This window comes from Mustelus asterias, chromosome 23 (genome assembly GCF_964213995.1).
Source record: "Mustelus asterias chromosome 23, sMusAst1.hap1.1, whole genome shotgun sequence".
In the NCBI taxonomy this organism is placed as follows: Eukaryota; Metazoa; Chordata; class Chondrichthyes; order Carcharhiniformes; family Triakidae; genus Mustelus; species Mustelus asterias.
Genome location: NC_135823.1, coordinates 32,411,908 through 32,438,750, shown reverse-complemented (window position 1 = coordinate 32,438,750; position 26,843 = coordinate 32,411,908). Strand labels below are relative to the sequence as shown.

Sequence of the window (26,843 nt, the reverse complement as noted above, 5' to 3'; positions counted from 1 at the left end):
CTCTCCTCAATCCTGCAGAGATCAAGAAGTGCACAAACCAGTGTGGTAGAACTCACATGACAAAAAGGTGGGAAGCCATAAGAATGAATTAAAAAGGAGAAACTGGAAATATACAGCAGATCAATCAGTCGCTATAAAGAAAACAGAGGTTATAATGTTTCAGCTGCTTATTCTTTATCAGAACCCCCTTAGGTTGTGAGGAAGCATATACATCTGAAGTTTCATAACCTGCCTTTTCTCTTTATAGATGCTGATTGGCTTGCTCTGTTTTTCTGTTTATTTCTCAGCTCTTTGTGAGAGTGGAAAGATCCTCATGTGCAGCATGAGCACCAGCACAGGCCCGAAAGTATGTGTCTGTGCTGTGCAGTCCACATAACCCATAGCGTCATCGAGGTACACCGCACAGAAAACAGCCCTTCAGCCCATCGTGTCTGCGCCGGTCAAAGACAAACCACCTAACTATTCTAATCCCATTTTCCAGCACTGGGCCCATAGCCTTGTTTGCCTTGGCATCGCAAATGCCCATCTAAATACTTCTTAAATATTATGAAGTTCTCTGCCTCTACCACCCTTTCAGGCAGTACATTCCAGACTCCCACCAGCCTTTGGGTGAAAAGGTTTTTCCTCACGTCCCCTCTAAACCTCCTGCCCCTTGCCTTGAATCTATGCCCACTAGTCATTGATTCCTCCACCAAGGGGAATGGTTTCTTCCTATCTACTTGATTTATGCTCCTCATAATCTTATGCATCTCAATCATGTTCCCCCTCTTCTCCTCTGCTCCAAGGAATACAACCCCAGTCTATCCAATCTCTCTTCATAACTAAAACGCTCCAGCCTAGGCAACATTCTGGTAAATCTCCTCTGCACCCTTTCCAGTGCTAACACATCCCTCCAATAATGTGGATCCCAGAATGGCACACTATACTCTAGTTGTGGCCGAACCAATGTTTTATTTAGTTCCAGCACTCTGTAATTTATGAACAGCTACTGCTGTATTCTACCATTGTATTGGAGTAATCTACCGCTCTCTCTGACAACCTGTTAGAGCTCCATCAGACTCCATCTGACGAAGGAGCAGCGCTCCGAAAGCGAATGGTATTTGCTACCAAATAAACCTGTTGGACTTTAACCTGGTGTTGTTAAAACTCTTACTGTTAGAACTCCAGAACTCTCATGAGAGCTTAAGAACTAGGAGCAGGCCCTCGAGCCTGCTCCGCCATTCAATAAGATCATGGCTGATCTTTTCATGAACTCAGCTCCACTTATCCGCCCGCTCACCATAACCCTTAATTCCTTTATTGTTCAAATATTTAACTGTCCTTGCCTTAAAAACATTCAATGAGGTAGCCTCAACTGCTTCATCACAACCCTTTAGATGAAGAAGTTCCTCTTCAACTCAGTCCTAAATCTGCTCCCCCTTATTTTGAAGCCATGTCCTCTAGTTCTAGTTTCACTTGCCAGTGGAAACAACCTCCCTGCTTCTATCTTATATATCCCCTTCCTAATCTTATATGTGTCTATAAGATCTCCTCTCATTCTTCTGAATTCCAATGAGTATAGTCCCAGTCTACTCAGTCTCTCCTCATAAGCCAACTCCGGAATCAATCTAGTGAATCGCCTCTGCACCCCTCCAGTGCCAGTACATCCTTTCTCAAGTAAAGAGACCAAAACTGCACACAGTACTCCAGATGTGGCCTCACCAACATCTTATAGAGCTGCAACATAACCTCGCTGTTTTTAAACTCCATCCTTCTAGCAATGAAGGACAAAATTCCATTTGCCTTCTTAATTACCGACTGCATCTGTAAACCAACATTTTATGATTCATGCACAAGGACACCCAGATCCCTCTGTACAGCAGCATGTTTTGCCATTTAAATAATAGTCCATTTTGCTGTTATTCCTACCAAAATGGATGACCTCACATTTACCAACATTGTACTCCATCTGCCAGACCCTTGCCCACTCACTTAGACTATCTGTATCCCTCTGCAGACTTTCAGTGTCCTCTGTACACTTTGCTCTGCCACTCATCTTAGTGTCATCTGCGAATTTTGACACAGTATATTTGGTCCCCAACTCCAAATCATCAATGTAAATTGTAAACAATTGCAGTCTCAGCACTGATCCCTGAGGCACACCACTAGTCACTGATTGCCAACCAGAAAAACATCTTTGCTTTCTGTTAGTGAACCAATCTTCTATCCATGCTAATACATTATCCATAACACCGTGCACCTTGTCAAATGCCTCCTGGAAGTCCAGATGCACCACATCCATAGGTTCCCCATTGTCCATTGCGCATGTAATATTCTCAAAGAATTCCACCAAATTAGTCAAACATGACCTGCCTTTCATGAACCCATGCTGCGTCTTCCCAATGGGGCAATTTATATCCAGATGTCTTGCTATTTATTCCTTGATGATAGATTCAAGTATTTTCCACACTACAGAAGTTAAACTAACCGGCCTACAGTTACCCGCCTTTGTCTACCTCCTTTTTTAAACAGTGGCAACCACGTGGACATGCCAGGCCCAATTTTACCATTTTCATTCCAAATACTGAACCTGGGTGCAATTCCAATCCGACTTGGAAATCTGCTTTCAGGTGCCCCGATACGCACTTAGCCTGAAAAAACAATCGCGGGTCTGAATTGTGCTATGGGCGGGGCTTAGCGCGCCTGAAATGATTGGAGCTCTGAACTGCAAAAAAATTTGAAAATCGCGCCGCTGTCACATTGCTCGCAGGACGCAAAAAGCGGATAAAGCGGCCCGAGAGTGATGGTCCCCACAGACAGCACCCCCACCCCTACAACATAACTTTCCCCCTTATCCACCCACCCCCCCTGCTACCCAGACCGATTGTGACCCTCTGCCCCCCCCCCCCCCCCCCCCCCCCCCCAGAGATCCATCTGGCCTCCCTCCCAGTATAGTTCACATACTCACAGCCGAGTGCTTTGACAGTTTCACTAATTAAGTGCACGTGCACTATTATAGCTGTGGAATCCCTTCTCTCTGCTGCCTGTAGTTGCAAAATCCACTGAGGTACATATCCAGGCCTTTATTGAGGTTGTGTAATGAAACATATAGGTGCGTGTACAAATAACCGTTGCTTGATTCAACAACCTTTGGAATTGTGTTTAGCAACAGCCAACTTGCAGTAAATTCTAAGAGCTGCATTTCCAGGTTTAGAAGATAATTTGGGAAATGGTAATAAGATAAATAGTAATAAGATTCCACTTCTTCTGAACTTGCTGGTGTAGGGAGAAAAAACCAACATTCATGGCAAGTGAAATATAATCTAAGTAGCATTTATAACAGGAATGATCAGAATTAGAAATGTGATGGGATAGAATTCACCCCCCCCCCCCCCCCCAAGAGAAAGTTCGGCCTCACCACCACCAATCTGGATGCGTGAACGCGATGGTAAAGGGGAAAATGCTGATAAAGTTGGGCGAGCAGTTCATTAGTTCAATTTAAATACATGCAAATGCATTTAAATCGTCGTTGCGCCTGTTTCGGGCACGGATCGGATCGCAGCCGTTTTCGGGCCTTGGTAAAGTGGGTATCTGCGCAGGCGCGGATCGGGTTATGGCCTCACGCCTGACTTCGATGCAATGGTAAAATCGGGCCTGTCATGTGCACCCTCTGAAACATGAACATCACGAGGGTGAGAAGATGTGATCACGATCAAGGCCACTTAAATTCTCCTGATTTTCTCTTTGCAGCAACTTCTCGTACCCACAATGTACTGTGACCGATGAGGAGACCCGGAACGACATGATCAATCGTGAACTGCAGATGTCGCAGAGAGAGAAGCAGGAGATTCTGGCCTTTGAGAGCCACCTGGCCGCTGCGTCAACAAAACAAACCATCACTGAGAGCAACAGCCTGCTGCTGTCACAACTCACTAGCCTCGACCCACAGTGAGTGTCTGGTAGTGAGTGCCACCATTGGCCGCCTCTTTAGTGAGAGTAGGTGTGCGCTCTTTTGAATCAACATACACCCTTTGCCCTCCAGGATTTTTTAAATGGTGCTGACCCCTGACCCCTGCTGGGATATAGTGCCACTGACATTGACAACCCCTCATTTCCCAGCTGGATGCTAGCAAGGTATTTAACTTTGGGGGAATCACAGCAAGGGCCAATTCTGTTCTCTGCTGACAGCTGAACCAGTGCATTCTCCAGTAGAAGCCACAAGGGGGAGTTTTCTCTTTTGATGATGTGTCAAGTGAGGTGTTAAAAGGGGCGTGCAGCCTACTGGCTGCACTGCTGGCTTCTCCCGCCATATTTATTGACTCATTGTGAAAAACAACCCTGCAGGCGGGTCCCAAGACCTCATGCTGGAGAACTTGCCCCACCAAAAAGGCCCCCCCCCCCTGGACTGGTTATAAATCAGGCTAAGGCAAACTGGTCATTGTTTTCCCTGCTCACTCCCTAGTGCAGGACAGCTAAGGACCATTGTCCCATTTGTTGAAGTTAAATGTAAAGACTCCAATTTCCCCAAGTAGGCGAGCACACAGTCTGGGCTCTTTCTGCCAGGCAGTCACACATAATAGGGAGGTAGGAAAGAGATTGTCAAAGATGACAAAACTGAGAGGGTACCAACTGGCAGGAAGCACTGTTGGGCCTGTTTACTCTGGCTGAGGGGTGACCTGATAGAGAGGTTCAGAATTATGAAAGGGTGTGATGCGACAGATGCAGAGAAAGTGTGTTCATTGTGGGGAGGTCTGTAACTACATTCTTAAAATATAAGATATTGTGGATGCCTGGAAATCTGAAATATAAACACAAAATGTTTGAAATGCCTCTGACGATGTATTTATTGGCTTCCAGATTACTGACCTTTTGCCTCCCTGTCTCTTAGGGGAGTTCCTCGCCGGCCACCTCCACAGGTTCTCGAGCAGCTGAAGAGCTTGAATCAGTCCCTTCATCTTGGACACCTCCTGTGCCGGAGTCGTCATCCTGACTTCCTGCTAAACATCATTCAGAGACAGGTGAGTGTGTGCAGCTTCAGCTGGGTATAGTTGCTGTTTTATAGATAGAAAGAACTTGCATTGATAAAGTGCCTTTCACAATCCCACCACTTGCTGAAGTGCTTTGCAGTTAGTGAAGTAGAACGCAGATAATTGTCTCCTGTTCTCCATAACCCAACTCCCCTCCAGCCCAAATAAAATCATGAGTTTGCCCCTCCGAAGGTCAACCAAAATTGAAGACAATTACCATGTAGTATCTGTCTTTGGGTGATTGCTATCACCCCAACAATGTCTTTTTCACATTTTAAAAAGGAAGGGAAACCTATATCTGAAGTGGAGTGGACATCTTATCCCAAATATCCTAAAGCTTTAACATTGGTCAGTGTAAAGGTGAAAATGTGGCAACTTTTGGAATGAATAACTTGGCAAGGCCCAGGAAAGTAGGCTTTGTGTAGACTGTAATGATGTGGAGTTTGTGCTGGCACAGACACACTGAGCCAAATACATAGAAAGGACTTGGCATTTATATCATGCCTTGTACGGCCTTGGGATGTCCCAAACCATTTACCAGTCATTGTAAAACTTCTCAAGTGTGCACGCAGCACTAGATATTCAGTTCCATTGCCATCAATGGCATTAAGGTGCTCTGTATAATTGGCAGCTGATCCAATGCCCTCTATTGCAGTCCCAGAAAACAAGTGCCGAATATCAACAACTTCGTTTGACCATGGAATAAAAATAGGGACGTGAATCTGTTGTATTACTCCACAGTGCAGCATGTCGGAGAATTCATTGCATGGGAAATATTTCAATCTTCCAACCTTTTAATTGAGGTGATTCTTTATAGATACATTCTGGGTAAAAAGAATGTAAATCTAGGACCCTGATGGGTCTGTAGAAAGTAGGAAAGCTATCTAACCTTGTGAGAAAATGTTAGGGCGGCGTGGTGGCATAGTGGTTAACACTACTGCTTCATAGCGCCACGAATCCAGGTTCGATTCCCAGCTTGAGTCACTATCTGTGTGGAGTTTGCACATTCTCCCCGTGTCTGTGTGGGTTTCCTCCGGTGCTCCAGTTTCCTCCCACAGTCCAAAGATGTGCAGGTTAGGTGGATTGGCCATGCTAAAATTGCCCCTTCGTGTCAGGGGGACTAGCTAGGGTAAATGAATGGGATAATGGGGATAGAGCCTGGATGGGATTGTGGTCGGTGTAGACTTGATGGGCCAAGTGGCCTCCTTCTGCTCTGTATGATTCTATAAGTCTGTATCTCTGGAGGAAGTGTTAAAATTCTCTAATACAAGCATGGGGTGCTGGATAGCTATTTTGGTTAAATCCGATGTGGAGATGTCGGCTTTGGACTGGGGTAAACACAGTAAGAAGTCTCACAACACCAGGTTAAAGTCCAACAGGTTTATTTGGTAGCAAAAGCCACTAGCTTTCAGAGTGCTGCGCCTTCGTCAGGTAAGTGGGAGTTCTGTTCACAAACAGTTAACAAAATAATGGTTGGAATGCGTGTCTTTACAGGTAATCAAGTCTTAAAGGTACAGACAATGTGAGTGGAGAGAGGGTTAAGCACAGGATAAAGAAATGTGTATTGTCTCCAGCCTGGATAGTTCGTGAGATTTTGCAAGCCCAGGCAAGTCGTGGGGGTTACAGATAGTGTGACATGAACCCAAGATCCCAGTTGAGGCCATCCTTGAGTGCGGAACTTGGCTATCAGTCTCTGCTCAGCGAGTCTGCATAGACTCGTGAAGGCCGTCTTGGAGAGCGCTTACCCGATGATCAGAGGCTGAATGCCCGTGACCGCTGAAGTGTTCCCCAACAGGAAGAGAACACTCTTGCCTGGTGATTGTCGAGCGGTGTTCATTCATCCGTTGTCGTAGCGTCTGCATGGTCTCCCCAATGTACCATGCCTCGGGATATATCCTGTGGCGCTCGACTCATCGATCGACAGTTCCGACGCGCCACAGCGAAAAACTGCACCGACCTCAGAAGACAAACGCGGGACACAGTGGACAGAGTACCCTTCGTCGTCCAGTACTTCCCCGGAACGGAGAAGCTACGACATCTTCTCCGGAGCCTTCAACATGTCATTGATGAAGACGAACATCTTGCCAAGGCCATCCCCACACCCCCACTTCTTGCCTTCAAACAACCGCACAATCTCAAACAGACCATTGCCCGCAGCAAACTACCCAGCCTTCAGGAGAACAGTGACCACGACACCACACAACCCTGCCACTGCAACCTCTGCAAGACGTGCCAGATCATCGACACTGATGCCATCATCTCACGTGAGAACACCATCCACCAGGTACATGGTACATACTCTTGCAACTCAGCCAACGTTGTCTACCTGATACGCTGCAGGAAAGAATGTCCCGAGGCATGGTACATTGGGGAGACCATGCAGACGCTAGGACAACGGATGAATGAACACCGCTCGACAATCACCAGGCAAGAGTGTTCTCTTCCTGTTGGGGAACACTTCAGCGGTCACGGGCATTCGGCCTCTGATCTTCGGGTAAGCGTTCTCCAAGGCGGCCTCACGACACACAACAACACAGAGTCGCTGGGCAGAGACTGATAGCCAAGTTCCGCACATATGAGGATGGCCTCAACCGAGATCTTAGGTTCATGTCACACTATTTGTAACCCCCATGACGTGCCTGGGCTTGCAAAATCTCACTAACTGTGCTGGCTGGAGACAATACAGATCTCTTTAACCTGTGCTTAACCCTCTCTCCACTCACATTGTCTGTACCTTTAAGACTTGATTACCTGTAAAGACTCGCATTCCAACCATTATTTTGTAAATTGAGTTTGTGTCTTTATATGCTCTGTTTATAAACAGAACTCCCACTTACCTGACGAAGGGGCAGCGCTCCGAAAGCTAGTGGCTTTTGCTACCAAATAAACCTGTTGGACTTTAACCTGATGTTGTGAGATTTCTTACCTGGTTTAACCCCTGTCAGTGTAAGTGGTACTGAGGTGATATGGATGTTGTGCCTCAACCACATTGCATCTAAAACATGCCTCAGTCGTATTTTACAGACTCATGGAATCATACATAGATTGAGGCCATTCAGTCCATTGTGCCTATGCCAGTTCTCGGAAAAAGCCTATCCATTAATCCTATTCTTTACTCCCTTTACTCTTTCACCCTAGTCCAGCAATGTTTTCCTTTTCGAGTAGCTATCTAGTTTTCTTTTGGAAATTGCTGTTGAATGTGCTTCCACCATCCTTTCAGGCACTCCAGATCATTGTTAAGTTTTAAAAATAAATTCCTATCTTCCCTGGCTTTTCTGCCAATTACTTTTAAACCTGTATCATCTGGTTACTAACCCTGTTATAAATAAATCATATCTATTATCAACTAATCATATTTTTAAATAATCTGGGATTTAAAACGATTCTGAAGGCGATTCAAGATTTTTGTTCCTACTTTCCCTCCCCTCTAGGCCTCGTCCCAGTCCATGCCCTGGTTAGCGGACCTGGTGCAGTCCAGTGAAGGATCCTTGGATGTGTTGCCAGTGCAGTGCCTGTGTGAATTCCTGCTCCACGATGCAGCCGATGAGGCAACCTCCACAGAAGAGGAAGACGAGGGTGAGAGCAAAGAGCAGCGAGCCAAGAAACGACAGGTGAGGCTGCAGGTGTGCGAATGAGTCGATGGCACTAACATGCTGATGGCTGAAATTGTCTGACAAGATAAAGATTTGCATTTAGACTATGCCTTTCGTGACCTTAGGTTGTGCTCTGCAGCCAGTGAAGTCCTTTTGAAATGTAGTTACTGTAGTAATGAAGGAAACATGGCAACCAATTTGGGGACAGCAAGCTCTCAAGCAATCGTGTGATAATAACCAGATTTTTATTTTCCGTGATAGTGGTTGAGGGAGGAATGTTGGCCAAGACAACAGGGCAGACACCCTGTGATTTTTTTGGGATCTTTTACACACACCTCAAAGGGCAAATAGGGAGTCTTGATTTAATGTCTCATACTGAAGATGGCACCTCCAGCAGTGCAGAGCTCACTCACGTGTGTGCTGTGGAAATTGAACCCACAGTCTGACTTGGAGGCTGAGGGAAGTTTGTGAGAGGTCCAACATACACAGTGACGATGAAGAAAGTGGAAAAGTCTTGCTTTTTTTGGCCATGTCTTCTTCTTGCTAAACTTTGCAAACTCTGCCCTGGGTGAGAAAGTTGTAGATCGTATTCTTGTTTCAACTGAATGCTTTTCTCCTCAATGTAGAGTGTGGATGGAGCCTTGGATTAATGTGTTAGAAAGATGGCAGCTGTGACCATGTAGTGCTTCCTCAGCACTGGCATTAGGTGTGAGAGCCCAGGTTCTGTGCTCACATACTTGAAGTCTCACAACACCAGGTTAAAGTCCACAATAAACCTGTTGGACTTTAACCTGGTGTTGTGAGACTTCTTACTGTGCTTACCCCAGTCCAACGCCGGCATCTCCACATCATGACTCACATACTTGGAGCAGGGCAGATTGTGTCCTTATTTGAACCCAGTGCTTTTTCTCCCATACTGCAGAGGCAGCAGAAACAGCGGCAGCTCTTGGGCCGTCTGCAGGACCTCCTCCTGGGCTCCAAAGCCGATGAGCAGACCACCTGCGAAGTGCTGGATTACTTCTTGCGGCGTCTGAGCTCCCCACAGGTGGCCTCCCGCGTTCTGGCCATGAAGGTAAGTCAGAGAAGGATGTGTGCCTCTTAAGTTAACAGCATCTCCTCCCATTGTGAAATCAGAGCAGGGATCGCCGCCTGTACTTTGAAGGAAGTGTGATGGGTTGGTGGAGTGAGTCACTTTTCGACTCCCCAGCTGCAAAACTCGACTGTCCTCTCCCGGAGATGCCGAGCTGAACACCCCATCCTGAGCAATCACCATTCCTCATGTAACCCCAACAGTGAATGCCGGTGGATTATTTAATTGTGAATGGAGCATACTGATAATGCTGCATATGTGCCTCACCCCACTCTTACATGTTTTGTTCCCTTCACCCTGTCAATTTACTGATGTCAGTGTTTCAAAGGGAGGCACGGAGCACGACCAGGACTCCTCTGCTTTGCTTTTGCAGAGCACTTGCTTGTGTATTTTAATGCTTGAATTTTGACCTCACCTTTGGAGGACTTCTCGTTTCTTGGTGATCCAATGAAGAAATGTCCATATAGGTATGCAGTCTAATGTTTCTCCTCGCTCTAGGGCTTGTCTATGGTCCTGACTGACTCTGAGAGCAGCCTACGGGATGCGGAAGAGCGAGAGCAGATGTTGGAAGAGGACTCAAGTGATGGGGAGCCACTCCCTGGATATCAGTGGCTGCTCCGGGATCTTCCCAAACTGCCTCTCTTCAGCAGTGTCTGTAACATGACATCCCTGGCACTGCAGCAGGTGAGCTTTGCAATCCAGCTGGAAACACTGGCGATTCAGAATCATTATTGCGGAAACACCAGCTTTGAAAGAGATGTGACAAATAGTGAAGTAGGGGTGAGGTGACACCAAGTTTGGGTTTTGAAAGTCAGCGTGTGTAGGAAGATTGAGGGAGGTAAGGAGTCTCTTAATCTAACAGGATAATGTGATGTGTGTTTATTTGAGGCCTTCATTGTCTCACAGTGCTTTATAAAATAAATTCATAACACATTTATATAACACCTTTCATATCTTTGGGACACTCCAAAGCACTCCATAGCCAATGAAGTACTTTTTTTGCAATGTACTTACTGTTGTAATGTAAGAAACATGACAAGTGATTTGTATACATCCTGCAAACTGCAATATGATAATGTCCCAATGATAGGATTTTTTTGTTTAGTATTGAGGCTTCGGGGGTAAATATTAGCCAGGACATGGTGCCATGAAACCTGTTATGTAGACCAAGTGTTGGTTTAACGTCTCATCTACAATGCAACTCCCCTGACATTGTAATGCTTCTCCTGTGCTGCCCTGGAGTGATAGTCCTGGTTTATGTGTTTAAGTTTCTGGACTTAAATGATTAGTGAGGCTGAGTCACACACAGACCTGGGTATTCTTTCACTTGCTGCAGATTTTGCAAGCACATTTTACCTTTGTATTGTTGTCGGTTGAAAGCATGTCTTCACCACATGGTGGCGCCAGATTCCAGCACTCTGGTTTGATTCTGGGTCAATCGTGAATTTTAAATCTGAGATTAGTGGATTTCTATTAAATGTAAGCATTAAAATCTATGGGACAATTTTGGGGATGTGGAATACAGTCACAGATCAACCATTGTTTCATTGAGTTTAGTATTTTAGCACAAGCTTCTGTTTTTTTGTCACTGTGCGTAGTGCGTTTTAACTCTTTTTAGGATTTAACCACATTGGAAAAAAGTACAATATATAATTATATGTAGCCAAATAGGTGAGGAAGAGAGAGAGAGAAAGAAATACAGAGAGAGTGGAACAGCATATAGACACTTGTACAGTGTGTGGATTGTGCAGCTGAAAGTGATGTGAATTAAAAATTCATGCCATTTTTATTTTTTTTCATCGCTAATTTCAATTTGCAGGCCATTCATGTGGAGACTGATCCCCAGACCATAAGCGCCTATGTCATTTATCTGTCACAACACGCACCAGTAGAGGAACAGGCTCAGCACAACGATCTTGCTCTGGTAAGAACGATATAAGCAGGTTAGAGCAAGGGGATGAGGGAGAGCTGACAAAGAAATATCTGTAATTACTGCCAGAACGAGTCGCTGCCTCACGCTCACTCCCAGCTTGGGCAGGTTTTTAAAAATTTCACTTGAGATGTAAGAAGTCTGGTTGCTAAGCTGTGTCGTTCACACATTAGTGTTGATAGTGAGGTGTCGACAGCAGCTACATGTACTCCAACACCAACATCACAGTTTTAATGTAAGGAAGAGTGGTTTACAAAATGTTTACAGCACAGAAAAAAGGCCTTTGGTCCAACAGATCCATGGGGGGGCTATATGCTTAACACAATCCTCCTCCCATCTTTTTCCATCTGCCTCATCGACATATGCCTTTATCTTTTTCTCCCTCATACTTCCCCTTAAATGCATCAATGCTATTTTCCTCAGCTGCTCCATGTTGGAGTGAGTTCAACATTCTGACCACTCTCTGGGTATAGACGTTTCTCCTGAATTCTCTGTCATATATATTAATCACTATCTTCTATTTATGGACCCACTTACTGGACTTGCCCTAAATGTGAACATATCCTCTGTATCGACCTTATCAAACCTTTCATAATCTTAAGGGCCGCTATCGAGTCACTTCGGGCCTTCTCTTTTTGTGCAGAAAAAAGCCCCAGCCTATTCACATTTTCTACAGATGGATCTTGTTCCTTCCCCTAGATTTCCCAATAAAATGACACCGGAGCAGTGTCGTTACTGGGTGTGGAAGTGGATAATCCCATTTTGACATTTAAGCAAAAATGCTTGACAGCTAAAGCCATTAGTGATTAAATTATTTTGTCGCGGATCCGTGGCAATGAAGTCAACAGTTTTGTGATACAGCAATTTGCATTAATGTAGTGTCTTTGCAGTGAAACATCCTAGGGTGCTTCACAGGAGCAGCGTGAGATGGAGCTTGATGCTTAGCCAACTAAGATATTAGGATAGGTTACCAAAAGATTGATCCAAGAGATTCATTTTCTGGAGCGTCTTAAAGGAAAAGAGAGAATTAGAAAGACAGGTTTAGGGGGGAAATTCCAGGCTTATGCAGCTTCAGGCACCAGCGATGGACAATTAAATTGGAGATGCACAGGAGGCCAGAATTGGCGAAATGCAGAGATCTCGGAGAGTTTTAGGACTGGAGAAGATTACAGAGTTACGGAAGGTTTGGAAACAAGGGTTAGAATTATAAATTTGAGAAGATGCTGCACTAGGAGCCGATGTGAATCAGCGAGGGTTATGAGGTGATGGATAAGTTATAATTTGCTATTTATTAATAAAAACAGAAAATGTTGGAAATATGCAGCAGATTTGCTAAGTGTCTAAAAAAGGAGGATAAGAAACAGGCTAACTAGTTTCTGTGGAGACCCTTTAAGAATCAGAGATTTGATGGGTTTGCACCAAGGCCATTAGTTGGCTTTCCCCTTTCAGGTCCTTTGCTTCCAACATTGTCTATTTGTTTCAGCTTTCCCACCATTTACATTTTGTTCCTGCTTGTAACCCTGTCTGTTTGCCTCCTCAGGACGTTGCTCGCTTAATTGTCGAGCGATCCACGATCATGACTCACCTCTTTGCCAAGCACGCCTACAGGATGGAATGTGAGTCTGTGCTGGTGGCGTTGATAGCCATCTTCTCGCGGTACGTGAAGCGAATGCGGAAGACCAAGGAAGACGAGGAGGTGTACAGCTGGGTGAGTGGGCTGCTGTGTTGGAATGGCTGGAAGCGCAGGCTCAATCATTAGGGGCTAGTGCTGCCCATGGGAGCTGCCAAAGTAAGTTGAGATCTGCAGTTCCCGAGGAGTCGACTTCTGACCAACTCCGCTCACGATCCTGTGCTGAGATTTGGGAGCATTCCTGGTGGAGGATTTTGCCATATGTTCAGTGTCTGTCGTGGTTGTTTTAAACTCTTCATAAGAGTTGGGAGCAGCACGGTGGCACAGTGGTTAGCACTGCTGCCTCACAGTGCCAGGGACCTGCGTTCAATTACGGCCTTGGACAACTATCTGTGTGGAGTTTGCACATTCTCCCCGTGTCTGTGTGGGTTTCCACTGGGTGCTCCAGTTTCTTCCAAGGATGTGCAGTTTAGGTTGATTGGCCATGCTAAATTGCTCCTTAGTGTCAGAGGGATTAGCAGCGTAAACACGTGGGGTTACGGGGATAGGGCCTGGGTGGGATTGTTGTCGGTGCAGACTCGATGGGCCAAATGGTCTCCTTCTGCACTGTAGAGATTCTAACTACTGATGTGAAGGAATTGAAGTGGAATTAATTGAAAAATTGCCAAACAGGACTAGAAATTTTCATGGACTAAGGAAATTGGAGGAAAAAGAAGAAGATTGAAGCTGTGATTGTTCTCGTTAGAGAAGGGAACGTTAAGGGAAATTTAATATTGGTGTTCAAAGTAAATAAATAAATAGGGTTTTCAGTGCCAGATGGTTTGGAAATGAAAGGTCACAGACATAAGGTAATTTTCAAAACCAGAGGGACAGATGAGAATTTCTTTACGTAGCGAATTTTTAATGATCTGGAAGGATGGTGGAGGCAGATTAAATTATAACTTTCACAAGAGAACTGGATATTTTTGGAAAAGAGAAAATTTGCAGGACTATGGAAAAAGGCCAAGGGAATGAGATTAATTGGGTAATTCCTTGAACGAGCCAGCACAGTCACAGTGGGCCAAATGGCTTCATCCTGCACTGCATCTGGTAGCATAGTGGTGATATCACTGGACTGGTAATCCAGAAGCCCAGCCCATGGACAAGGGTTCAAATCCCACCACGCCAGCTGGTGGTATTTAATTGTAATTGATAATCTGGAAATCTGCTGCTGTTCGCCGGTCTGGCCTATATGTGACTCCAGACCCAAGCAATGTGGTTGATTCTTGACTGCTTCTGCAATTGAAACATAGAAAATGGAATCAGGAGTAGGCCATTTGGCCCTTTGAGCCTGCTTCGCCATTCATTTTGATCATGGCTGATCATCAAATTCGATATCCTGATCCCCCCCTCCCTTCCTCCCATATCCCTTGATCCCCTTTGCTCCAAGAGCTATATCTAATTCCTTCTTGAAATCAGACAATGCTTTGGTAGTGAATTCCACACATTCACCACCCTCTGGGTGAAGAAATTTCTCCTCACCTCAATCCTAAAACTATGACCCCTAGTTCTGGACTCTCCCACCATTGGGAACATTCTTTCTGAATTTATCCTGTCTAACCTTGTTAGAATTTTTAAAGTTTCTATGAGATCCCCTCTCACTCTTCTAAGCTCCAATGAATATAATCCTAATCGATTTAGGAGCCACTCAGTTCAAGGGTAATTAGGGACAAATGCTGGCCTGGCCAGTGATGCTCACATGCCATGAATGAATAAGAAAAAAGGTATGATTCTATCATTCTATAAGTTGAGAGTTGGGACAAAGGAGACGCACTCCAGGCACTAACGAGGCTCTGCTACTTCTAAAAAGTTTCCTATTGAATTCTGTAGCACACAAAAAGACTATTCGGCCCATTTACCTGTGCTGGCTCTTTGAAGAGCTATTTATTTAGTGTCACTCCCTTGCTCTTTCCTCAGACACCTGTGATTTCTTCCTTTGCAAGTATATATCCCCTTTAGGAAGTTACAGTTGATGGGAGTATTTTACAGCCTTGAATGCAATTTGATTCTACAAATCTGACTGCTACTATAAGGGAAGCATTTCCTTGGCTAACTGTGCTTTGTGTTTCTGACTTACAGTCTGAGTCCCAGGACCAGGTGTTCCTGCGCTGGACCACTGGGGAGACTGCCACCATGCACATCTTGGTGGTTCACGCCATGGTCATCCTCCTGACGCTCGGACCCCCTCAAGGTATAAACCTGACACAGGATTGGGGTGGGATGAGGTGCTTTTCTGCGTTTAACCGTTTGAGTTTGAGGAAGTAGTAGGGAGGAGTGTTTGTGAAATAAATTATTGCAGATGTTGTCTGTGTCTTAGTGGAAAGCACACTTGCCTCTGAGTCTGAAGGTTGTGCGGTCACGTCATCCATCAAGTACTCAATACTTAGTCTTTCAGAGTAACTTGGATTCAAGCCCATTTCAATGACTTGAGCACAAAATATAGGCAGACAGTGTGCGTGTGTCTGTGTCTGTGTGTGTGCGGGGGGGGGGGATGGATTATCCGTTCATTATCTCACTGTTTGTGGGAAGTTGCTGTGTCCAAATTGACTGCCGCATTTTCTACATTACAGCAGTAACAGCACTTCAGAAGTAGTTTATTTTGAAAATTTGTGTGTCTTGGTTGTTTATTTGTGTGCGTGCTCGGAAAGGGAAGTACCCCTTTTCAGAATACTTTTCACAAGACACAATATATGCTGCTGAAAGTGGAAGAAGTCTTTTATTGAGTTAATGATATGAAGAAGAAGAACTCAAATTTTATCCCCTTTCAATTTACTTTCCAAATTTGCTTAACATCCAGCCAGTTGCAGGGACTGCACAGTGAACTTGTTTCAAATGTAAACTAGACGAGATTCTCCTCTCCCTTTAGCAGGCGTAAACTGAAGTGATATCAGGAAGTCAGCCCCCATTAGTTCTAAAGAGATGTGAATCCGCAGTGGAAATTACTCACAATTTGGCACAAATTGACAATCTCATGCAGACAACATGAGAATGGGTGGTATTGAAAATGGGGAATGTCACTGGTGTAATGAGGGTCCTCTGTGAGGTTGGAGTTGATTGTCGAAAAGCAGAATGCGAACCCTAATGTGACTTGACCCTGAGATTAGACTCAAAAGTGTCACCCATTGCCAAACAGTTTTCACCTTGGTAAATAGAAAGCTCCATGGGGCAACCACTTCTGGCCTGGTGAAAAACCGTCATGCCCTGCAACAATATTCCTATGCTGTCTGGGCCACTTGTGTGCGCGAGCATACATGTGTGCACGCATGCTTCCCTACACCTGCAATAGAAGTGTGTACCATTAACAGCAGCTTGCCACGGTTTCTTCAACAGCATTTCTCAAACCTGTGACCATCACCACCTAGAAGGCCAAAGGCAACAGGTGGAAAAGGAGTACCACCACCTTCACGGTCCCTCCAAGACGCACACCGTCTTAACTTGGATGTATGTTCATTATCATTAGGTCATATTCTCAAAGCTTCCTGCCTAGGAGCACTGTGCGAGCTCTTTCGCCACACAGACTGCAGTGGTTCAAAAAGTAGGCTCGCTATTACCTCGTCATCTAGAGATGGGAAATAAATGCCAGCCTCGTCAGTGATGGGCACATTGCAAGAATTAATTAATGAACCACCCTTCCAAGAGGATGTGGAATGAATGAGAGAGCAGACTTTCATTGCTCACTCATGATTTTCTGTTCTATCTAGGTGGGGTAGGCGTGTCTTGATGCTTTTGTTTCTACGGTGACCCCATTCCCTAACTCACTTTTTTGTGAGGAATGTTATATAACCTCAAACTTGCATACTATTGCAAGCTCCCTCTGCTCCAATTGTACACTTCCAACTCCCTGCGCCAAGCTTTTCAAGGACCACGCAGCGCCAAGCTTGATTATAATTTTCTTGATAGACTTTCCTGAATGCTGTTTTGAGAGTGGTCCAATTATTAGCATTTAATCACTCTTGAATCATGGCTTGCAGGCGAGAGTGACTTCTCCCACCTTCTTGACGTCTGGTTTCCTGAGCGAAAGCCACTCCCTACGGCATTCCTGGTTGACACCTCAGAGGAAGCTCTACTTCTTCCTGACTGGCTGAAACTTCGGATGATTCGCTCGGAAGTATCTCGACTGGTGGATGCGGGTAAGTATTTTGCTGAAGGAGGAAATGTAGCAGCGTGTTCTGTATTCCAGAGTTCATACAATATTCTCCACACTTTACAATGAAATGATTTCTGCCATCCCTCCCCTCAACTCCCCTATTCTCCCCCACCCCCAATGCTTTTGTCTTGTTGGGAAGCATGCTGGGTAAATCACCTTTTGAGATTTGGGTTCAGATTCTGCCTCAGGCTGAAGGAAGAAGAAGTATCTCTGTTGTTTGTTGGGAAGAGACGCAGAAATGGTTGGTGCATTGTTATCACAGCTAGTGGCATACCCAAGCAAGCAGGGAGTATTCCATCATTCTCCTGACTTGAGATGTCTTTATCGACACTTGGCTTGTGAGCTATAAGATTCTATGGTAAACACCAGGAAAACAAAAATTCAGAATTTCCTGATGTAAAATTACAAGCAGTTTTCAGGTACAAAATGGTGATCAGATGTTTCCATTCTGTGGCTGGCTTGTGCAGGCACCGAGGAGAATGTCTGGAACAACAGCAACTTGCATTTACGTGGCAACTCTAATTTAGCAAAATGTTCCGAGGTATTTCACAGGAATGTTTTCGAAAACAAAATTTCACACTGAGCCGCACAAATACATTTTATTGCCGGTGAGAGAAAGCTTTAGTGGGCATCTTAAAGAAGGAGAGAGCGAAGTAGAGAGACAGAAAGATTGGTGGAAGTAATTTCAGAGCTGAAGGTCCACGATGGAAAAGGGGAATGTGCAGTAGGCCAGAATTGGAGGAGTGCACAGTTCTGGCAGGGTTGTGTGGCTGCATGAGGTTACAGAGATGGTGAGGGGCAAGGCCATGCACTGACCTGAACACAATGATAAGACCAAGCTGATATAGAGGCTGATAGATGGGTCACAGTGATTTAGAAGGAAATAATTTAATTGAATGGCCTTGGTTTCACACAACCATAAGAATAAAGCTTTAAGCATTTTATGAATGTCAGCACAACATAAGGTTGAAATATTGTGCTAAATTCCCTGCTTGACATCTTTTATTTAATATTCTTTCTACAAAGACTACTTTCTCGCTAGACAGTTGTTTCTCCTCAGGGAGGAGACATTAGAATATGCTATTCTCCAGTACCTTGCTCCCATCCCTGTTTTCCGCATGTGTGTGTTTATAGAGCAGACATTTGACCGTAGAAGGATCTACAGCTGAGTTCACTCCTCCAAGTACATGTAGGGCCTGATTTTACCATCGAGTTGTGCCTGTTTTCGGGTGTGGAAACTTAATAAAGTCGGGCATGCATTTAAATTGACTTATTGACGTGATTGGTTGCACACCCAACTTTACCGGCACTTCCCCCTTTACCACCACGTTCGCCCACCTGGAATTGGCGTGAAACAGACGTGCTTCATTAAAGTCAGACTCCAGCACTCCATCAGTGAGGGTTAGTGAGGAGGTAAGTGCCGAGCATCCAATGGTTCTGTGCTGCTTACGGTGATCCTTGTGGCCATTTTGTTTCTTGGGTCGTGGGGACTCTGCGAGTGTGTTGGGGGGGTGGGGGGCTGTTGCTCAGCAGAGTGTCTGATGTCCAATTTGCAGCATGGACCCGGGCCTCAGCACTGACCTCGGGTCTTTTGGATGCTGCTGGGTCCTACTGCACTCAGCACTCTGCCAGCTGAAGGATGTGCAAAAAGCCCATGCAAATTGCACTGCTGCAGCCTCTGAACTTTTCAAGGAGCTATGATACTGAGAAGCATGTGGGTGGGGGAATGGGGAGTCTGTTTCCACTCTGCCTGAGATCAGTGGGGAGGAAGGGGTGTCCGCTGCCACTCTGCCTGAGATCAGTGGAGGGGAAGGGGGTTCCGCTGCTACTCTGCTTGAGATAGGTGGGAGGAAAGGGGAACGGAGCTGCGATTGGTCTGGGTGTGGGGGTGGAGATAAGGGGGTCAGTAAAGTGTGGGGGTGGGACAATGTCCGTGCGGGCCGGGGGGAGACATTATCCGACCCGGGAGGGCTGTGGCAGGGGAGCTGCATTCTATCATTGTTTTTCTGCGCATGTGCAGTTGGAGGCGCTGATCGAAGCTGCAGGGTTTCGGGTGCGTTCAGCCCCGCCCACAGGCTTGTGCAGCGTGATTCGGACTCGCTGATATTTTCGCAGACAGTGTACGTATAAGGGGTGCCTCAGAATGGGCCTAAAAGTCGGATCTGAAACACTCCCAGTTTCAAGTCCGCTCAGCACTTTGAATCAAAATGATAAAATAGGGCCCACACTTTCCAGAAGAGGTCTTTGTATAAGGCCACTCAGCCCTTTTGAATGGCAAGTCTGGTACATTGAGTTTCATTGTCTACTTCAATTTCCTGTGTTCATGCCAGCTGCCGAGGCACTGAGCCAATTGTAGCACCCCAGTAGTTGCCATTGCTGGGGGTTGACTTGCCCACTATAAAAATAGTGGACTGAACCTTGGATTTTCCTCTTTTTTTGGGTTATTCAACACCAACTAACACACTTGCTCACTAAGGCTCTGAAGGAACTGTGATGTGCTTACAGTCAATCCCTTGCATTGAAATGATTCTTCTACTCTCCCCTCTTTTAGCGTATTATCCTTTAATGTTCAACCAGTTAATGTGCATATATAGCTTTATAAAGCCACATTAACTTTATTGAGAATGACTGGGAGATACAGGAATCCAGTCTCGATCATTAATCCCTCGGTCTGAGCATCATTGCAGATCAGCAAGATGGAGCATGCTGACAGTAACTGATGTTCAATAAAAGTAAATAAAGCCACTCTCTGAAGTTGATTACTTGTATAATTAGGTGTCCTGGAGTGATTTCAAGCCTTAGCGATAAGTTGACAGTTCTAATAAACCACTTGAGGTTCATTCGTGGGGTTTATGGTGTCATCTGTACTCTGTGAATTAAATTACAGCCTTGTAATCCCTGCCAGGTGTTTTTTTTAATTGTGAAAGCTGGGTGATGGGTCCGAGGCCGTATTGCCAGACATCATCGACAGTGGAGTGAGCGGGAGCAAAGATGAGATAAAGCAGACTGAAGGTGTTTATTGTGAGAAATTTGTGTTTGAAAAGCCTTGGATTGTTTGAGTAGGAAGGAAAAACTTAAGGGAGAAGCTGTGTTGAGGCAGGGAGAAAGACAGAGCAACATCAGGAGGCATTCTATATCCGTTGTTCAATTATGTATCTTCCTGTTGTTTCCTTTTGGTGGTAGCAGTCTTACAGGATCAGGAACTGATGTGGAAGCAATTTGCACTTGGCTCTTGAATGGTATTTGCAATTTGCAGCTTGCATGGCGACTAACCCTCAACTCTCGTTCCCCTTTCTCTTGCAGCTCTCCAGGACCTGGAGCCACAGCAGTTGATCCTGTTTGTCCAGTCCTTTGGAATCCCGGTTTCCAGCATGAGCAAACTCCTGCAGTACCTGGACCAGGCAGTGTCCCACGATCCCCAAACACTCGAACAGAATATCATGGACAAAAGTATGTGTTTCAGTAACCAAGGAGGTGACAGTGGGCTGTTGATGGGCACCCCCTTTTGTCAGTTAATTCCCCCTTCTGGAGGCACTGGCACACTTGGAAGGTGGGGACAAGGGGAGGAAGAATTCCACAGGTGATGTCACCCTGTGGCAGCTCGCCAAATGGCCATTCTTCATGGGTGAGCTTGGAGCAGCTATTCAACTATAGGATGGAATCAGTATTAAGGAAACAGTTGTTTGTATCTTTCTCACAAATTCAGGATGTCCCAAAATGCTTTACAGTTGATTAACTATTTTTGAAGTGTAGTCACTTTTCTAATGTTGTGAAATGCATCAGCTAATTTACATACAGAAAGCCCCACGAACATTAAAGAATAATGACTAGAAAATCTGTTTAGGTGGTGTCAGTTTAGGGATATATGTTGGTCAGCACAACATTCTTCTTCAAATCATGGCCCACTAAAGAGGACAGATGGGGTTTTGATTTACCGTTCATCTGACCCCCAACAACCCCTCAGTACTACATTGCAAGTGTTAGCCTGGATTGCGTGCTCCAGTCTCCAGAGTGAGGTATGATCCCGGGATCTTCTGACTCAGAGAGGAGAGCGCTACCCACTGATCCTCCCTCCCCATGCAGCTACAAAGGTGTGTGTCCAGCAGAGCTCATCTATTGGGGCTGAGGGAAGTAATTCTGGCTGCTCTTGTTATTAATTCATCCCCCTCTCTCTCACCAGAGAGGCTGCGGGCATTTGCGGTCCCTCAACTTGCTGAGATCAGGAGATTGCATTTCAAAAGGTGCTTGTTGTCGTGTGTTGGCTGCTATTCACCCTACTTGTGTATGTATCAGGCCAAAATTAGCAGGGGACTGCATGGGCCCCTCAGTAATCCATCTTGGACCATCTGCTGTATCCAGCACAGTCATTGTGATTAAATTAGATGGTGTTACTGAATGGATAGTTGTAATAAGCAGACGACACAGGGGAGTGGATGATTGCAATACTTCTAATTCAAAATAATGGATGGTAATTAAAAATGAAGGATGAATGATTCAGAAGTGGAAAATTACAAATTTATTGCGGTGTTCTTTATGACACTGGAACATGAATTATATTTTTTTAATTCCCGATTATTTAACATGCTATTATTTCTGGTCTTGCTGTGCTGGTTGTTTGCATCAGATACCCAAAGGCAATGCTCACTGCTTATCCAGCGTTAAGTGACTTATGCTGCTTTTATTCATTTATGTATGTTCTAATTTTCAGACTGAGTTTCACACTGGTCCCCCTGTTTCCAAGGGAGCAAATTTCCCAGTCATTATTTAATTTTTTTTGTTGTTGGCGATAGACTTGTGCTAGCCTGGTAATTTCAGAAAATTACAATTATATTGTTTTAAAAAATGCAGACTTTTTTTTTACAGAAGCAAAATCCTACCGATGCTGGAAATAAAAAAAACCCAGAAAATGCTGGAAATGTTCAGCAGGCCAGGCAGTAGTTGTGGGGAAAGAAATACAGTTAATGTTTCAGGTCGATGACCTTCATCAGAACATTAACTCTGTTTCTCTCTCTCTCTCTCTCTCTCTCTCTCCACAGATGCTGTCAGACTTGCTGAGAATTTTTCCAATGTTTTTTCTTTTATTGCGGCCGTTTAAAACATTTTGTTTAACATATTATGTAATTCAGAAGTTGAAGCATAGGGAGCCACACGTTTCTAGGATTTGAATCCTATTCTGCTTGTCAGTAACAGCAAGTGTACCACCACTGGGACATCAATCTCAAAGGGGAAGAAGGGTGAAAGAAATGAGCACAGTGCCACATCTTGTTTCCTATTATGGAATCACAGCACCACACAAAGAGGCCATTTGGCCCACCTTTTGGTCTCTGCTGGCTCTTTGAAATATCTTTCTAGTTAGTCCCATTTGCCCATCCTTGTAGCCCGTAAATGTTTCCTTTTCAAGTATATGTCTATTGCCTTTTGAAGTTTACAGCTCAGTCTGCTTCCACCACCCATTCAGGGAGTGCATTTCAGCTCAGCATCGATCACTGTGCATTAAGACCTCGGCTCACTGCTGGATTTTTTTTGCCAATTACTTTCAATTTGCACCAAGTTTCCAGATAGTTGCCAGTTTATCCAGTGAGATACTGACCCTGACAGATCAGGCAATGAGCAGCAGTGCTGAGTTAGCTGATCTTACGGTGGATTGGATGCTATGATTGACTCCACCATCCCTGTCTGGGGAGGTATAAATTGGTCAACTTCCCAACCTTTTGTTTCTATTCAGTAACCTTTGGAATAATGCACTTGTGGGCACAGGCCTTGAAGGAATCTGAGTCCTGTGGAGCCACTGGTGTCAGCCATGGCTCATTGAATAGCTCCCTCACTTCTGCATCAGAAGGTTGTGGATCAAGTCCTAATATGGAGACTTGAACGCATAATGTAGGCTGGCACTCCAATACAACACTCAGAGCTTCTGCACTGTCAAAAGTGTCATCTTTCAGCTGAGGTGTTAAACTGAGGGCCTATTTTCCCTCTGAGGTTGTAGAAGATCCCATGGTACTCTTTGAGTGGGAGTTCTGTCCAGTATTATTCTGGGCAATATTTAACCTTCAACCAGCATCACTAAAAAAGATTATTAGGTCTTTAGTTCATTGCAGATTGGCTGTTGCATTTACTATAACAATGGCTACGTTTTGAAAGCACTGTACATTGCCTGTCAACTGCTTTAGGATCTCCTGTGGTTGTGGAAGGAACTATAGAAACAGGTCTGTCTTTGTTTAGCCCGGCAAAGTCAGTAACTTTAGCCAGTAACTTGGAGAATGGAAGAGCAGGAAATTGTCAGGTTGCAGTCGATTGAAAGTCCAATCGTCAAATAATATATGACAAACTTGAAGTAAAGTCAAAAACCTCAAGTATCTTATTATCAATGATACCCAGGATACAGTTCACCAGATATGATGCTTATGTAAAACTGCCTGGCCTGCAGACGTTTCTTACACTGATTTTGTAATGGTTGTAAAGGCAAGTTCTAATTCTCTTGTCATTCTCACTGTAGACTATATGGCACATCTGGTGGAAGTTCAACATGAGAGAGGAGCGACTGGTGGACGCACCTTCCACACGCTGCTCACTGCATCCCTGCCTCCGAACAGAGGTATTCCTTACAGCTGAGTTCTTCTGCATTGTATTCAGTCTCAATTCCCTGCTGATAGTTTCCATAGTTTTCTCTTATCTATAATAAGGGGACTCCATCGTCACATCGGAAATCTCTCCTTTTTCATGCTTCTGCAGTGCTTGTAGCTCCAGGATTAACTTTATCCCATTTGTGATTGGCATCATCATCATTGTCGGCTGTTCCCCGATTTGAGGATGAGGTCTACTGAGGATTGCGTGTTTCTACTGTGGGTCTTCACAGGACTAAACACGTCAATCTTGACCTACAGATCTTTGAGCACATGGGGCAGGATGTTCCACAAAGCTGTGGGATTTCTTTCCTTCTCTGCTGCCTTTGTCTCATAAAGGAAGTTGGAATCAAAGCACGACGCAGCTTGATGGACAAGTTATTGCCATTTTGATTGATTGGTAGCAAGTTCCTCCCAGTTATTAATGTCAGGGCTGCCATGCTTCAAGGAGAGCTTCAGAATGTCTTTGAAGCTTTCCTTTGTTCTCTGTGGAACCTGGCCATCTGAGAGTCGAAACAGCAGAACCTGGTGGGGGAGATGCTTTTCAGGCATCAGGACATAGTGTCCTGACCATCAGTGTAGATTTTGTAGGAGTTTGCCTGAATGCTTGTGGAGCTGGCTTCAAAAAGGGCATGAGCATTTGCTCAACTGTCCTCTCGGTGAATCCAGAGAATGTGCGGAGGCACTGCTGATGTAATTTTTCTAGTTGTTGATGCACAGTCCAAGTCTCACTACAGGAGTGTGGTGACGAATGCTGCTCTGTACACTAGGAAGTTTTGTTGACCTACTGAGGCCTTTGTTGTCAAACACTGACAACACTCGCTGCTGTAGTTTGCAGAAAGATGAGCTGGTGTTGAATCTCTTCATTAATGGTGGCCTTTTGAGAGAGGTAGATACTAAGGTATGGGGAATGTTCAGCATTTTCCAGAGTTTCTCCTTGAACATTTATGGGAGGTGGAATATTTGGTTGACCAGGTGTAGGTTGAAATGAGTTTTGTTTTGATGACATTTGGGGGCAGGCTCAGTTTCCTGTAGGCAGAATTGAGATAGAGAGTGGCTTTCAAACTTGTTGCAGAGTGGGCAATGACACTGAAGTTATCTACAAAATATAGATCACGTATGTCTATGATGGTCAGTTTAATTTTGGAATGGAGGTCAAAGATCAGAGTGCAGCTAACCTTTGATGAGGTTAATAGCCACTGTCAAGTAGATTGTAAATAACATGGGGGCTGTCACATAGCCTTGCTTGACACCAGTCCAGATTATGAAGGTGTTTCAGATCTCCCACTCAAGAGATGGGGGTTATAATGAAGTTTCTTCGAAGTCTAATTCTTTGGAGCACAATCCACAAAGCCTCCAGAGGTTTGACCAGGTTGATGAATGCATTTGTGGTACCTCTTTAAATTAAACTTCATAGATACATGGCTAGTAACCAAAGGCTGAATGGGTGTTGAGAGAGAGGATCGGTGAGCAGGGATAGGAAGGGAAATGTGTGAGGTTCAGTGGGTAGTGCCTGGGGGTCGGGTGAGCAGGAACCAAAATGGCCCAAGCCCAGTGTGTGGCTGTAATCAGCTAACTCAGCATTGTCTAGGCCCAGGGACTGATATGGCATTGAGCCTGAAAGATACTGCAATGCTTTTACTTATCCAAAGATACTGCAATGCTTTTACTTATCCAGTCAGTGGGGGGAGAGCTCTTCCCAAACATTCTCCTTAATTCAATGGGAAAGTTCTCTTTTTGTTGGAAGTGATTTTTGGAATGACTGCGGTGGTTTATTATCAACATTTCTTGTACCTTTTCCCAGAAAATGCAGACCTGAGTAGACAGAGCTCGAGCCACACAACACCACAGTGCCCCATCCGGATTCGAAGGCCGGCACAGATTCCTGTAATTGGAGCAGATGAAGACTTGGCTAGTCTTTTCCTTCAGGTAGAGTAAGAGCATGACTGAAACCTAACACACTTCCACTATGTGATCTCCTGATCTGGTTTCAATCACCCTAGAAAGTCAGAAAGGATGTTCACAATTGTTTTTTTCCTTTATTGATACTGTACTTTATTCCTCTCTTTTTTAACTTCTGTCGGAGATTACATGATTGCAGAGGATGGGGCATGTGGGAAGAAATGTTTAGTCACGATGGTCTGGCCATCATTGGGTGTATGGCAGTCTTGATTGAACAACTGATCTTTTCCTGCCTGTCAAATGTTGTAACCATGATGGTCTTTCTTTCAGCTTTTCCCCATGAACCCTGACCCAAGGTGGAAGACCTCAAACACACGCTCAATCTCTCTGATGCTGCAGCACGCTCTGGCCCAGGAACTGAGCCAAGTCTACCAGGGAAAGGTGGAGGAGATGGGAATTGCCATCCGATTGCTTCAAGCTATCTCTGCACTGCTGAATTCCCCACACAGTGGGGCCTTTGTGTTGTCCATGCATAGGAATTATGTCATCTCCTGTCCCTTAATGAGGCAACTCCATCAGTATCAGGTATTGTTGCATGCAGACATTGATATGTTTGTAGCTGACTGTTGGGCTGTGCATATGAAGATATGCAACTATGTATGTAGGTAGAGTATTTGTCCATATTAACACCGTGGTATGATAGTTATTATTACTGTGTACATGTTCTGCATGAGTATGGCTTACCTTGGCTGCTGGCCCAGCAATACCTCAAATTTATAATTCTCTTCTTTGTGTTGAAAGCCCTCCTGGCCTTGACCTGTACTATCTCTATAATCTCCTCTCGCCTCACAACACTGAGATTTCACTAGCATACAGCGCATCC

At 44.9% G+C, this 26,843-nt stretch overlaps 1 protein-coding gene across 1 annotated transcript in view; it reads left to right on the top strand.

The window, feature by feature from the left end:
• Positions 1-26,843, top strand: part of ints1 (integrator complex subunit 1) — a 101,165-nt gene that overhangs the window by 35,918 nt on the left and 38,404 nt on the right. Inside the window, exons 18-30 of the mRNA XM_078239863.1 lie at positions 3,730-3,927; positions 4,868-4,997; positions 8,438-8,617; positions 9,522-9,671; positions 10,188-10,373; positions 11,509-11,613; positions 13,160-13,327; positions 15,368-15,479; positions 17,260-17,418; positions 20,739-20,885; positions 23,932-24,030; positions 25,863-25,987; positions 26,291-26,545. Of these exons, the coding sequence (XP_078095989.1) occupies positions 3,730-3,927; positions 4,868-4,997; positions 8,438-8,617; positions 9,522-9,671; positions 10,188-10,373; positions 11,509-11,613; positions 13,160-13,327; positions 15,368-15,479; positions 17,260-17,418; positions 20,739-20,885; positions 23,932-24,030; positions 25,863-25,987; positions 26,291-26,545 (2,014 nt within the window). The remainder of the gene's footprint in view (positions 1-3,729; positions 3,928-4,867; positions 4,998-8,437; positions 8,618-9,521; positions 9,672-10,187; positions 10,374-11,508; positions 11,614-13,159; positions 13,328-15,367; positions 15,480-17,259; positions 17,419-20,738; positions 20,886-23,931; positions 24,031-25,862; positions 25,988-26,290; positions 26,546-26,843) is intronic.